We start from the raw sequence: 14,291 nt of genomic DNA, 5'->3' as shown, positions 1-14,291 counted from the left end.
TCTTATGGTTTGCTGTTCCTTCCAGTGTTTGATTCCCATTTTGGGAATGGGCCATAATGTTTTGCGTACAGATAAGATAGGAGAGAAAGCAGAGATTGTATTCCTCCTCTCCAAACAAACACAAACAAATAAGCCAGCAAAAGATCAGATTTACCAAGAGCCATCCATCCAGTCTGCCTGCTCTCTAACCAAAATAGTGATTGGATTATTCTGAAGAGCTACAAGAAAAAGACTTCCCCACCCTCTGGGCATTCTGATTGGCTGCCTAGGAATCAATCAGCCTAGTCCCTTTCTGATTACTTTATAGGGTGGTCCTAGGACTGTCCACTTTGCAAAACAAAAGTGAGCATGCTTATTGGCTCCTGCCTTATTAATATTAATATTTTAAAAGATCTGGTGCTGTTCATTTGTTCTTTGGTACTGTCGCCCACCCCCTAAAACTCTTAAAACAGCAGCAGGCTGCAGGCAAGAGCCAGCGTGGTGTAGTGGTTAGAGTGCTGGACTAGGAATGGGGAGACCCGAGTTCAACTCCCCATTCAGCCATGATACTTGCTGGGTGACTCTGGGCCAGTCACTACTCTCTGAGCCTAACCTATTTCACAGGGTTGTTGTGAGGAGAAACTTAAGTATGTAGTACACTGCTCTGGGCTCCTTGAAGGAAGAGCGGGATAATGATAATGATAATGATAATAATAGCAGCAGCAGCAGCAGGGAACAGAGGGAGGCAGTAAGGACACAAAATGGAGACAGAGACAACATGGCTGACTGAGAAATTTAAAGTGAGCACTGCCCACATTGCCATAGAGAAGATCCGCCCCTGGATGGGAAAGTGGGGCAGGAACTGTTGATTAGAGACAATGGTTTGCCAAAAGTTAGCCTAGGGAGTTTTGTAAATAAGGTGATGGGACTCCCCCTCACACAGACTCTATTAGCCATTACACCATCTCTGTATAGCTATGTCATGATGGTGCAACTCACCACAAGCTCCTGAATATCTGTTTTTGAAATCTTGATTTGGTCATCTCAGCCACCCAGTTCTCTATCTATCTATCTATCTATCTATCTATCTATCTATCTATCTATCTATATTTATATCTCGCTTTTCCTCCAAGGAGCCCAGAGCAGTGTACTACATACATGTTTTATAGTTTGTTGCGTTCTCTAGATTCCTATATTTGCCGTGGCATTACCCACTGCTGCCCCGAGGAGTTGAAACATGCTTCCTGCCAAAAATAAGAGCCTCCTCATCTCTTACAACTTTAAAAAAGGCAGTCAAGACACATTTGTTCACCCAGGGTTTAATTAGATACTCTTTTAATTGTTTTATTTTAAATAGTTTTAACCTTTTAAATTTTAAATTGTTGTAACGTTTTAACCTTTAATGTGTTGTTTTTATTGTTATGTTTTAAACTGCCCAGAGACTTGTGTTTTGGGCAGTATACAAATACGTTAAATAAGTAATAAATAAAATCAATTACCCAACTGCTGCTTTCGAGTAGAGTATTTTTGAAAAAGAACAACAGATCTCACCTCAGTTAATGATCAGTGTGTCTGATCGTGTTGCAGGTCACAGAAGCAAAAGCAAAACTGGAAATAATGCAGAAGACTGTAAGAGAGCTGGAAAAAGAAAGGCTCCAAATGCGGCAACAGTGCCAAAGGCTGGAAGCCCTGGCTAAAGATCAGCTACTAAAGGAAATGGTAGGAGAACAATGTTGTTTCTCTCCGTTTATGTAGGTCTGGATTCTAGTATTCATTGGCCTGGCTCGTGCAGTTAACAACCATATTTCTGAAGTGAAATAAATGACTTCAGCTCTACAACAGCAAAATATCTCTCTAGCTCTCAGTGTGTGTTGCTATTACACTGGTTAAAAAACAACACAGATGCATCTATTTCTGTTCAGCTGTTCCATGCACCACTTTCTTGAAACAGGGGGCCTTCCATTCTTACTTCTCACCTGCCTGAACAATACTTTTATTTAGCATAGAACCAAATGGGCTGAGGCTTTTGTGGGTCTAGCTCAAAGCTTTCAAATTCCTCAAGGGAAAACTTGGGAAAAAGTATTGGTTTGGTTTGGTTTTTAAATAATTGCCTGCACAGACAGAAAATGAGTGTGTCAGAGATAAGGCTAGATTAGCACACTTCACCCTGATATCTGGTTTTCTATGAGGAGGGAATTTTTTTTCACACAGAGGCTCATTCATGTGAATCTTTGCTGTTTCATCCAGACTGGGGGTAAAGAGCCTGTAGGATAAAGCCAACTTCTTCAGACTTTCCACTTGTAGAATATCCTTACATTCATATCCAGAAATAAAATCCATAGGGTTTTTTGTTTTTGTTTTTAACATTTTACATTTTAAAAGTGTGGTATATGCTTTGAACCTAAAGGATGGAGCAAGTTGAAAAACAGGACTAAAACAAAAACCTGTAATTTCCCACAGGGTGTCATTGTGGCTGGGAATTGTGGGGCCATTTTATCACTCCCACCGTGACCTCCGGTGCTTCTTTGACAGACACATCTTCCAACAACAAGGCCTTCAGGGTGGTTTTTATAGATGTGATGGGATCAGTTCTATTTCCTCAGCTACCTCATGCAGTTTTATGGTCTGAATGTGCCACAAGAGAGCCCAAAAGGTAGTCAGTGGAATTTCATCAGACTTTAGACTATCTGCGATGAGCTATCCATCAATTTTGCTGCTGTTTTCTTTCTGAGAAGTTTGGCACACTTCCTTAGAATAATAATTAAAAAAAAAAAAAAACAGCACGTCTGCCAGAATTTATTTTTTAAAAAGCAACCATCTGCATTTTATCAATGAAGCTATGTGTTTTTACATTCCAGAGAGACAAAAAAACCCTAAAGGAAGAGAATAGGCTTTTGAAAAAAGAAACCACTTTGGCAAACACAAAGAAGTCGCATTATGAATGCGAAATAAGTCGGCTCAATAAGGTACTGATAGTTCTGATTTCAATATTTTTGTATCTTTGCTTAGAAGTCCTTACCTGCTCATCTGGCATTATCTGTCTAGAGAATTTCAGCTTTCTTTTCTGCTACCTCCTATGCTAATATGCATCTAAGGGCTAAACTACACATTATATTACTAGCATGCTTGTCCCTGACGTGACTAGTTAAGCAAAATGGCAAACTGGGACCACAGCTCAGGGGATGGAACTTTAACCCTTTGCCCCCACCTCAGTCTTGATCCAACTCTTCATCCTTGCAGTTGCTATTTTACCTGAGAGGAACGCTTTCATTGGTGCTGCTGCTGGGCACTGCCCCCAAAGCCTGCAAGGGCCTACCCACATAGGGGGATCCACTTGGCAGACCTACTAGACATTGGTGGGTAGCAGTAGTGGAAATGTTGCCTTTGGTGCTGCTTGGATGCCTATTAACTTTTTTCCTGCATTCTTTGCGAGTACAATTACTTTAAAAAAAAATTAAAACAATGGATGGTTGGATTCACTTTTAATTAAATATACAGAGTCCAGCCATCCTACTTACCGGGGTGGGGGCAACTTTCAGGGCTAGCCGTGTGTTTTCCCCCAGCGATTTTTTTCCCTTTCCCCATAGACTTCTATGGGGATTTTTGCTGGGGGTGGGTGGGGTGGAAACATGATCAGCTTCCAGATCATGTCTGATTCCAAACTTCTGAAGGGTCCAAAAGGACCCGAACTGACATCTGTGTTTCTGGATTCAACCCGATCTGATTTTTGCAATCATGTACAGCCCTAATATTTAGCATATACAGATCTGTATGTAAGTTTATTCACACATTGTGTTCAACATACATACAGTGGTATACTTTCTATCTGTATCCTGCATTTGAGAAGTCCTGTGCCCTTTCATTTTTAAAATAAATGCACATGCAGTCATTCATACTAAAGCATGTACAATATGTACAGGCACACTGTGCATGTACAGTGTAATGTCTTAACAGAGCATATGTGAAGAACACATATGCACCAAAGTATGGAGTCGGTGATTTCCATTATAATTTCAACAGTTTATGCACCTGCTATGAGAATAAGAATCACTGCAAGTTCTGATGTATGCAGATAGTATCAGCTCATATGGCATTTTGGTAGAGAAAGTGTATGCTTGAGCTCAACACAGTTCCATGGAAGAATTTCAGCATCTGGTAGGCCACTGTGTGGAACAGGATGCTGGACTAGATGGGCCCTGGGCCTGATCCAACAGGGCTGTTCTTATGTTCTTATGTAAAAGTCAGCTCTGCATATTCATTGCAGAAACACATTAATGTTTCTGTTCCTTCTATTAAAGGTTAATTAAAAATCCCCTTAAACGCTAATATTTTGTATATACATGTTATAACTGTTCCTATTTTGATTTATAGTTATATGTGCTCTAGTTTGAGTTATACAACTAGGGTTAGGGTTATTAACCCTAACCCTAACTGCCTTGGGGTTTTCTTTTAACGAAAGGCGGTATAGAAATGTAAAAATAAATAAATAAAAATAAATACATCCTATCTTGAACTAAAAATATTGTGCACAGATTTCCTAAGATGACTTTGCACGTGGGTATGTACATGTATATCTCTTTTGGTATGCTGGATAATATGGCCCTGATTAAAATCTCTGCACACAGAGCAGCTAGGTCTGTGTGATGTAGCATCACCAATCAGCTAGCTGGAGAGCAGAGAGAATAAACCTTGCCCCTTCCTTGTACTGAACCCCTGATAGCAGTATTTAGAGGCCCATTATGAATGTGCAGCCCCAGTTCAGACCAGAGAAGGGGTGGTGTGGGGCATCATGTTAGTAGCTGTTTGCACATCAGTTTCCACCCAGCTTTTGTACATGAATCGCCCCTAGTTGGATTCTACAAAAGGTTAACATTTTTCTTAAAATATTGCCCATGCAGAATGAAAAGCCAGCATTGGAGAGAACTATATTTTCACCAAGAGGCTGCATAAAGCAATTAGTGTAATTTTTTTAAAAGAAAGCTTCTCCTGGTAAACCACAAACGCTTCCTGAGGAAATACGTTTCTTTGAAAAATAGCTCTATCTAAGCTAAGAGACAAGACACACAACTTCAGGCAGGCCAAATAAAAGTCACTGTTAGTAGTTTTAAATACGTTAGCTCTGATCCACTAGACTCTTATAATGAACTACAGATGGGGAAACATTAAGTTTCAAAGGCCAGAATGCAAATGAAATAAATTTTAAAAAAATTGTGTTATAAGCTCAAGAGTTTTGAGGCATGACTCATAAATTATGAAAAGCTAAGGATGGCAAAACTTCCAACCATATTTGGATACATGGAATTGCCTTATACAGAGTCAGAGCCATTGGTCCATCTGGTTCAGTATTTTCCACACTGACAGGCAGCAGCTCTCCAGAATTTCAGAAAGGAGCACCTCCTAGCCCTACCTGAAAATCCAGGGGATTTAACCTGGGAACTTACACATGCAAAGCATGTAGTCTGCCACTAAAGCATGACTCTGCTATGGCTTCTGGCTTATAATGAATCAGACCATTAGTCCATCTAGCCCAGTATTGTCTAGTCCAGGGATTCTCAACGTTGCGTCCTCAGATGTTATTGGACTTCAGCTCCCATAATCCCCAGGCCCAGTGGCCTTTGGCTGGGGATTATGGGAGTTGAAGTCCAATAACATCTGGGGAACCAACGTTGAGAATCCCTGGTCTAGTCTGACTGGCAGCTGCTTTCCAGGATCTCATCCAGCAGAATCTTTCCCAGCTCTTTTAAGTGGAAATGGTGGGGTTCGAGCTGGTGCTCTTCTGCAGGCAAAGTGTGTGCTCTGCCACTGAACTATGGCCTCTGAATGGTAATGGAAATCTACCAAAAATACCTCAGTCTTATTTGGGGAACTTTACGTATTACAGAAAAATAAACGTGTTTGTTTCCCCAAATATTTGCCTCATGCTTGAGTGCTTCAAACTTCTTAATTTGAATGCCAAAATTTCCTTATTCCATACTGTGCACATGGAAATATTACCTCAAGACTCAGGATGGGTTTGAAAGTAGGGATGTGGTCAACCATGCTGACCACACAAATGGCAGCCACGCATGTGTGGAGGCCATGCACGTGCCAGTATTGTGCAGGGGCAGCAGGGCAATGCCCTGCCAGCCCACAGGCATAGCTGGGGGCCAAGCTGGGATTATGGCAATGGTGGCTATCGGACGAGGATCAGGTATGGACCTGCTCTCCTCTGCTTTAAGGGGCTACGTGAGCCCTCATTTTTAAAGGCATGTCCGTACGATTCGGATGCCGAACTGCATTTTGGCACATCCCTATCTGAAGGAGTGTAAATGTTAGTCTAGAGTAAAAGCCAGAAAACCACGGTATCAGATGCCACTAAAGAGTGATTCTCAACATTCAAGAGTAGCCCTTGTGAGAATGCAAGGGGCTGCAGTGTGTGGAAGAATCCTTGGAAAGTCCCAGCACATGCCACCCTTTGAATCTTGTCCTAAAGTTCCTTCATAGAAACATAAGAAACTGACATCTATTGAGTCAGACCATTGCTCCATCTGGTTCCATACTGTCTATTATGACTGGCAACAGCTCTCCAGGGCTTCAGGCAGGATTTTATTCTCAGCCCTACCTGGAGATGCCAGTGATTGAACCCGGGGCCTTCTGCATGCAAAGCAGATGCTCTACTACTGAGCAATGGTCTGGTTTCCAGATACCCAGATAGGGACTGTTAGCACAATGACAAATGACATGCAAGCCTGCAGGCCAAAATGGCATCCCCATGTTGAGTTCTCCCCCATAATGTATTGAATAGCTTACCTCATGATGTAGTGACACCAAGTTGTTCATTTTCCCGCCCCCATCAGTAGCAGCTAATGGTACAAAGCAGAGGCAGGGAATTGCTCAATATGGTGGTGCCACAATGGGTAAGGGATCCTTCACGCTACAGACAAGAGGGAGAAAATTCAACATGAGGATTCTCTTTTTGGTAGCAGCTCAACATTGAATAGAATTTGTCGTTCCACCATGTGGCAATCCCTCTGCTGAATGCAGCTAAATCAGCACAGGTGGCACAGTCAAAATCCATTTCTCCACTTCTGGTTTGTTGCAATTGTGTGAAAGCTGCCATAGGGAAATATAGAACCTAATTATTTAATTGACATAAACTTTCATAAAGCAACAGCCCCTATCATCCAATGCATGAAAGAAGAATACTTACATCGTAGCATGCTTTCTACAAAGGTTTATGGTTCAAATAGCAACCTAGAAGCTTCATCTTTCAATGACTGCCTTTCACTGTATAAACTTTTCACTCCATGTGGAGATGGCGCTACTCAGGGTACCCATTGCCCAAGAGGTTCAGCCAGCAGTAGGAACAAGCAGAGTATTTTTCATAGTTGCCTGTGGTTATGGAATTCTAAGAGGCATTCTTAGAGGCCGCATTCACATGTAACGTGGAACCATAGTTGAACAGGTCTGCGGATGTAACGTTTGAATGCGGGGAACCGCAGTCGGGCATGGCGATGAAACCGAGAGTTTGGATTGGAACTCCAAGCTGAACCCTCGGGTTGTAGCTAGTTTCATTGCCACAACCCAAGGTTCCAAGCAGCTTGTGTTACATCCAAATTCAGAACCGCAGGCTGCTGGTGCCCTGGAACTGGAGTTTCCAGCTCCTCCCTCAACTCTGGCATGATTGGCTGTGTCGGCTGTCCTTCAGTGAAGAAGGAAGCCTGCACAACCAACTCCTCTGTCTCGCTGTAGTCTGGCTGACTGCAGTGAGACAGCTCTCCTGAACATCCAAATTTGGATGGGAAGGCAGGGGGAGGGAGGCATGTTACATGCGAATGCAGCAGAGAAAGGTCAGCTGTGTACCTGATTTCTTAACTTTCCAAAAAATGTGTAAAATCCACCTTTTTTTGAAAGGCATTTGTAGGTTGGTGCTTCTATAATTTGATTGTGTGTTTCCTCATTTGGCTGTCTGCAGTTTGTTGTGATTCAATTTACGTTTTATTGTCAATGAGTTGGATCTGAAGAACCATAAGCAGAAGGAGAATAGTTGCTAGCGCTATTCCGCAAGGAGCTTGTGAAGTGCTATGATAGATTCTGTGGCAGTTCTCAACCCTCTGCTTGCTCAAGAGGTTATTCAAACAGGAAGATATATTTGGATTTATTTTTACTTTTCTTGTGCAACCATGTAGTGTAGGTTGTAAAACAGCCTTTCTGTCACTGAATACCTTCCACATGTGAAAAGGGGCTTTTGGACCCAATAATTTATGTTTTATCTATTATGAAGCCACTAACCTCCAGCCTCAGAAGCAAGAGGATTCTAAATACTAGTTGCAGGGGAGCAACAACAAGAGAGAGGGCATGCCTTCACCTCTTGCCTGTGGGCGTCTCAGAGGCATCTGGTGGACCACTGTGTGAAACAGGAAGCTGGACTAGATAGACCTCGGGCCTGATCCAGAACGGCTGTTCTAACGCATATGTCAAGCTTAGGAAAGGTGTAGTGTTTTAAAATACGTAAGGAAGAATACTACAAGGAATATTTATATACCACTTTTCAAAGTGGTTTACGTAGATAGATAAATAAATACATGGTCCCCTGTCTCCAAAGGGCCGACAGTCTAAAAAGATGCATAAGGCAGACACCAACAGCCACTGGAAGGATGCTGTGCTGGGGTTGGATAGGGACAGTTGCTCTCCCGCTGGGAGATAGAAGAGAATCACTGCTTTAAGAGTTGCCTCTTTGCTCAGTTAGTAGGAGTAGACAGGAGTAAGTCTCTGAAGTGCCACAACTCTTTTTATTTATCACATTTATAAACTGCTTTTCACCAGGCAGGCTCAATGTGATGTTTTCTTTTTGTTACCTTCCTCATGAAATCATAAGAACATAAGAACAGCCCTGCTGGATCAGGCCCAAGGCCCATCTAGTCCAGCATCCTGTTTCTCACAGTGGCCCACCAGATGCCGCTGGAAGCCACAGACAGGAGTTGAGGGCGTGCCCTCTCTCCTGCCATTACTCCCCTGCAACTGGTACTCAGAGGCACCCTGCCCTTGATGCTGGAGATGGCCCACAGCCCTCCGACTAGTAGCCATTGATAGACCTCTCCTCCATGAAGTCATCCAAACCCTTCTTAAAGCCATCCAGGTTGTTGGCTGTCACCACGTCCTGTGGCAGAGAGTTCCACAAGTGGATCACGCGTTGTGTGAAAAAGTACTTCCATTTGTTGGTCCTAGACCTGGCAATCAATTTCATGGAGTGACCCCTGGTTCTAGTGCTGTGTGAGAGGGAAAAGAATCTCTCTCTCTCTCTCCACTTTCTCCATACCATGCATGATTTTATAGACCTCTATCATGTCTCCCCGCAGTCGTCTTTTTTCTAAACTAAAAAGCCCCAGGTGTTGTAGTCTTGCCTCATAAGAAAGGCGCTCTAGGCCCCTGATCATCTTGGTTGCCCTCTTCTGTACCTTCTCTAGTTCAACAATGTCCTTTTTAAGATGTGGTGACCAGAATTGTACACAGTACTCCAAGTGTGGTCGCACCATAGTTTTGTATAAGGGCATTATAATGTTAGCTGTTTTATTTTCAATCCCCTTCCTAATGATCCCTAGCATGGAATTGGCCTTTAAATAATGAGAAATGGGTCTCTTGGAAGGCTGTTTTTGCTTTCTTTCTACAAAATTTGAAAACTGTTACATCTGCCAGAAAATCTGTTTGTCTATCTGTGCTAATTTTTGACTTAGAATGGCACCTGCGGACAACAACTAGATGTGATGGAGGCAGCCATTCACATATTTTTAAAAGTAGACCTTTTTTAAAAAAATAATGTGGATGTAATGTAACCATCAACATATTAGAGAGTAGACCCATTAAGCACTTTCCCCTCAGCTCAGCTAAGATACCAGAAGGGAGGCCAGCAGGAAGAAAATTGCTTAAAACGATTCAGTGAAGCAGCTCAATTGTACTGACTGAACAGCTTTATGCACTTCTGTATTGTTTCAAGGAAGTTGCTTGCATGGAATAGCACCCTTGTCAGCAAGCCACAATGGGCAAGATAAGTATGGCAACTGCTTATTAAAAATTAGTTTCTTCAAACTGGAAAAGAGACTCTGTGTGTGTGTGTGTGTGTGTGTGTGTGTGTGTGTGTGTGTGTGTGTGTGTGTAGGGGAACTCCCACAGTGGAACAATAGTTTAAGGCAGTCCTGCTCAACTTCGGCCCTCCTGCAGATGTTGGCCTACAATTCCCATAATCCCTGGCTATTGGCCACTGTGGCTGGGAATTATGGGAGTTGTAGTCCAAAAACAGCTGGGGGGCCTAAGTTGAGCAGGCCTTGTTTAAGGTCATTTTTGGACAAGAGAGACTTGCATACAGCACGCAAATGTATTACCCCCTCTCCAAGTGTAAGCCATATGGTAACATTAAAACCCAAACCATAGCTCATGCACATTAATTTCAAGCATCTTTGGTTAGTAAAACATATTGAAGTCAGGTTGTGATTTGGAATGAATTAGGGGAACATTCAAATGTCAATATGATTTTGATGATGTTAAAATTTACAAGTTTCTCGTTCATTCCCCTTCTTCCTTTCATTTGTGATTAATTTTAATAACCGTATGTTATAATTACACCTACTAGATTCTAAAATATGCATAGTGCTAAGAAATTAGAATGGTTAGGACTAGAGATGGGCAAGCTTACTATCCCAAGCTTACTTTCGATTAATGCGGAACTGATAAAAATTCTTCTGGGAAAAATTAGAAGAATTCAGATAATTTTCTTAAGTCAATGTTTAGATTTTATGCCCTCTCCAATCCCTACCAGCCCTAACCGTACCACAAAGCCATCACCACCAGCCCCCATTTCCTCTGTTTTTTTTTACTTACCTGTCAAATAGCCACCTAATGGCACAGTGGAGAAATGATGTGACAAACAAGCCAGAGGTTGACGGTTCGAATCCCCACTGGTATGTTTCCCAGACAATGTGATATAGGAAGATGCTGAAAGGCGTCATCTCACACTCTGCAGAAGGAAGCAATCCCCTGCTAACTGGGCAAAGAGGCACCTTTTGCCATGGTGATTTTCTTTGTTTGGCAGGGGGAGAGTAACTGGCCCCATCCACCCCCAGCACAGTACTTCCAGTGACTGTTGCTGGTGTGTGTCTTATGTTTCTTTTTAGAATGTGAGCCCTTTGGGGACGGGGAGCCATCTTATTTGTTTGTTATTTCTCTTTGTAAACTGCCATGAGCCATTTTTGGAAGGGCGGTATAGAAATCAAATTTATTATTATTATTATTATTATTATTATTAATGGTAAACCCCTACCAAAGACAACCACAGGGCTCTGTGGTTGCCAGGAGTCAACACCGACTCGATGGCACACTTTACTTTACCTGTTAAATGGCAGAGGAGATGGACAGGACAGTAGCATGCAGGAAGAGAAGAGAAGAGTATCCCCCTTCCCTTTCTCACTGTGATGTGCTGGGCAGCAGCGTCCCAATGTACTGCTAGCCAGTGCATCAGGGCAACACAGAGAGAGGAAGAGAATAAACCTCCTCTCCCATCCTTGCATATTAGCATTGCAGCCACCCCCCCCCCCGCCCCCACTACTTGACAGGTAGAGGTAAGGGTGTTTTGGAGGCCTGAGGGCACTGGCATAAGGCTTGGGGGAATGGTGGAAACTAGCAAGCCTGGAATTTGGTGGCCTTAAAAGTTAGCCTCTTGCTTCAGACAGGCTTTTACATGCCCCCAAAGTTCTTTGCTAATCCTGGCGTTGAGTATTTCACCAGTAATTCTAGTTAGGAATCTGTTTTGATTTTGAGGTTAACAACCAAAAAAACCTGGGGATCACGAATAATGAAGAAACAAAAAAGCAAAAAGAAACTGTGATTAACAAAGGCCAATCACAAAGGAACTAAACTAAAAAACTTCTTTTAAAAAACCCCAAAACACAGAAAAAACCCACTAAACTAAAACAACTAAAATTTGACCTGTATGAAGGTCAAATCAATCTGAAAAGAAGTGTGTGTAATGATCTAATATCACCGTTGGATTCTGCTGAAAAAACCTTGTTGGAAATCTAAAGCAACTAGTAGATAACATACATGGACTCAAAAGCTATGTAAACATATAACAATATATTGGCATAGGAATGCAATAACTAAACAATTCCCAAGATGAGTACTTGTACCAATTCTCCCAATGCATAAAAAACATGAGAAACAAAATGTAGAAAAAATATAATCCATTGAGAGAGAATGGTCTATCTGCATCAAGGCCTCAGCAGTCCATGGTGGAATTGAGGCTAAAGTAGAATCCAGACTAGCCAAAGTGTGGCAACAAGAGTCTTGAAATATATCAAAAGTCCACAAAGAATCAGCAGTCTGAATATACAAAGTCACAGTGATAGAACTGGAATGGTAATGTCCATCATCAGAGATGAAAGTGAAACAAGAACAGTGACGATCTTTTCATATTATTTTCTTCAGACCATGCGTTTCACAAATAAATCTATAATATATATTAAAAAATCTCATTATACATATTATTTTGAGGTTACCCTTATTTTGAGGTTAGCATTTGGTTTTGAGATCAGCAGGGTACAGAGGTGAAAACATCATATGCACAAAATAATGCTTTAGAATGAGTTGTTGACATTCTCTGGTGCATAACCTTGGCATTAGGAAGTCTCCAGGACTGCTGCTGTGCATGTAAAAGGGTTGTGGTGGAAGCAGGCTGTTGTGAATTTCTTTAGAACACTGCACGGGCACTTCGCTTAGATAAGTTTACTTGTCGTATTAATTACAAGAGGAGTACTCGCCAGTAACCATCTGTCTCATAACTGCAATGTGTGTGTGTGTGATTCAGGGCAGGGGGTTCCATAACCTGGGTACTGCTAACAAGAAGGCCCTCTCAAGTTGCTGGCTAACCATCCTTCTCATAGAAATGGAACACGCAAGAGGGCCTCCCCATATGACTACGAAAAGTGGGCAGCTTCGTACTCAAGAGTTATTATTGCACAGCATTCTTTTTACAAGTTAATATCACAACAGCATGTGGTTGTTGGTCACCTCTTGCCTCTGGTGGGCCACTGTGGGAAACAGGGTGCTAGGCCTTGGGCATGATCCAGGAGGGTTGTTCTTAGATATAAAGTCTAATTTGAATAATAGACATTTAGGTGCATATTGAACATTTTGTAATTAAAAAAGAAAACACGAGGCAAGGCTTTTGAGCCCCAAGGTATCTGGGGCTTTTTAGCTCGGAAAAGAGGCAACTATGGGAAGACATGCTAGAGGTATATAAAATTATGTATGGAGTAGAGAGAGTGGACAGAGAGAAATGTTTCTCTCTCACACAACACTAGAACCAGGGGTCTTTCCATGCAACTGCCAGGAAATTTAGGACTGACAAACGGAAGTACTTTTTCACACAGCACGTTATTAATCTATGGAATTCTCTGCCATGGGATGTGGTGATGGTCACTAGCTTGGCCTTAAAAGGGGCTTAGACAAATTCAATGGTTACTAGTTTGTGGGCTATAGGCCACCTCCAGCCTCAGAGGCAAGATACCTCTGAATAACAGTTGCAGGCGAGCAACAGCAGGTGAGAGAGTGCTCCCTCACCTCTTGCCTGTGGGCTCCCCAGAGGCATCTGGTGGGCCACCATGGGCAACAGGATGCTAGACTACATAGGCCTTGAGTATGATCCAGCAGGGCTGTTCTTATGACACTGTTGTTACATTCATTATTTCCTTCTGTTACCATGATAATTTAAACATGTTTTAGACAAATGAAATCTAAGGTTGCTTCATCGTTTCAACTTTAGAATTTTTCTTAGATTATTTTATTTTATTTTATTTTCTTAGATTATTTTCTTAGATTATTTTGTATGCAAAAAGTGTGGCAATGATAGGAGCGAGATGTTTTCACATTTGTTTCTGTTTTGCTGTGCCTGGCTGTGGGAACGTGAAGCATATGTTTAGATATTCCAGGTCTCTGACTTGTGTACCCATTTACACTTATTTTGAGTGTAAATTGAGCAAACAAATTAAGAGAGAGATGTGTCAGCTCAGTAGATCTACACTGTAAACAGAGAACAGTCTCTGATCATTTAGATGGTTCACTTTAAATTGTAGATTCTTGTCTCAGAATGATATTAATCCTTGGAAATTTATGCTCCCCTTTGGGTGTTTCTGTACCTAATCTAAAACAAAAATGTAAATGTTACATTTATTAGTCTATTACGGTCTCTGTATTACATCCAGACTAGGTTACGTAAGGATAAGTAAGCTTGTCCCACTAATTTCAATAGCACCACTGACTCATGTATAACTTAATCTGGATGT

At 41.9% G+C, this 14,291-nt stretch overlaps 1 protein-coding gene and 1 long non-coding RNA gene across 5 annotated transcripts in view; one reads left to right on the top strand and one right to left on the bottom strand.

The window, feature by feature from the left end:
* The window catches only part of TNIP3 (TNFAIP3 interacting protein 3), a 66,531-nt gene that overhangs the window by 14,606 nt on the left and 37,634 nt on the right, over positions 1-14,291 (top strand). For all 3 annotated transcript variants that reach the window (XR_008307520.1, XM_053251217.1, XM_053251218.1), the window contains 2 exons: positions 1,567-1,698; positions 2,838-2,945. Coding sequence is in view for 2 of the 3 variants with exons in the window: in XM_053251217.1 (XP_053107192.1) it covers positions 1,567-1,698; positions 2,838-2,945 (240 nt within the window). In the remaining variant the exon portion in view is untranslated. The remainder of the gene's footprint in view (positions 1-1,566; positions 1,699-2,837; positions 2,946-14,291) is intronic.
* Positions 1-14,291, bottom strand: part of LOC128325628 (uncharacterized) — a 58,652-nt gene that overhangs the window by 23,463 nt on the left and 20,898 nt on the right. The window contains exon 2 of one of the 2 annotated variants that reach the window (XR_008307522.1): positions 6,769-6,892. The exons of the other annotated variant lie outside the window; for it this stretch is intronic. This is a non-coding gene — a long non-coding RNA (uncharacterized LOC128325628). The remainder of the gene's footprint in view (positions 1-6,768; positions 6,893-14,291) is intronic. 2 annotated transcript variants of the gene reach the window in all.

This window comes from Hemicordylus capensis, chromosome 5 (genome assembly GCF_027244095.1).
Source record: "Hemicordylus capensis ecotype Gifberg chromosome 5, rHemCap1.1.pri, whole genome shotgun sequence".
Classification (NCBI taxonomy): Eukaryota; Metazoa; Chordata; class Lepidosauria; order Squamata; family Cordylidae; genus Hemicordylus; species Hemicordylus capensis.
This window is presented reverse-complemented; position numbering and strand designations above follow the sequence as displayed.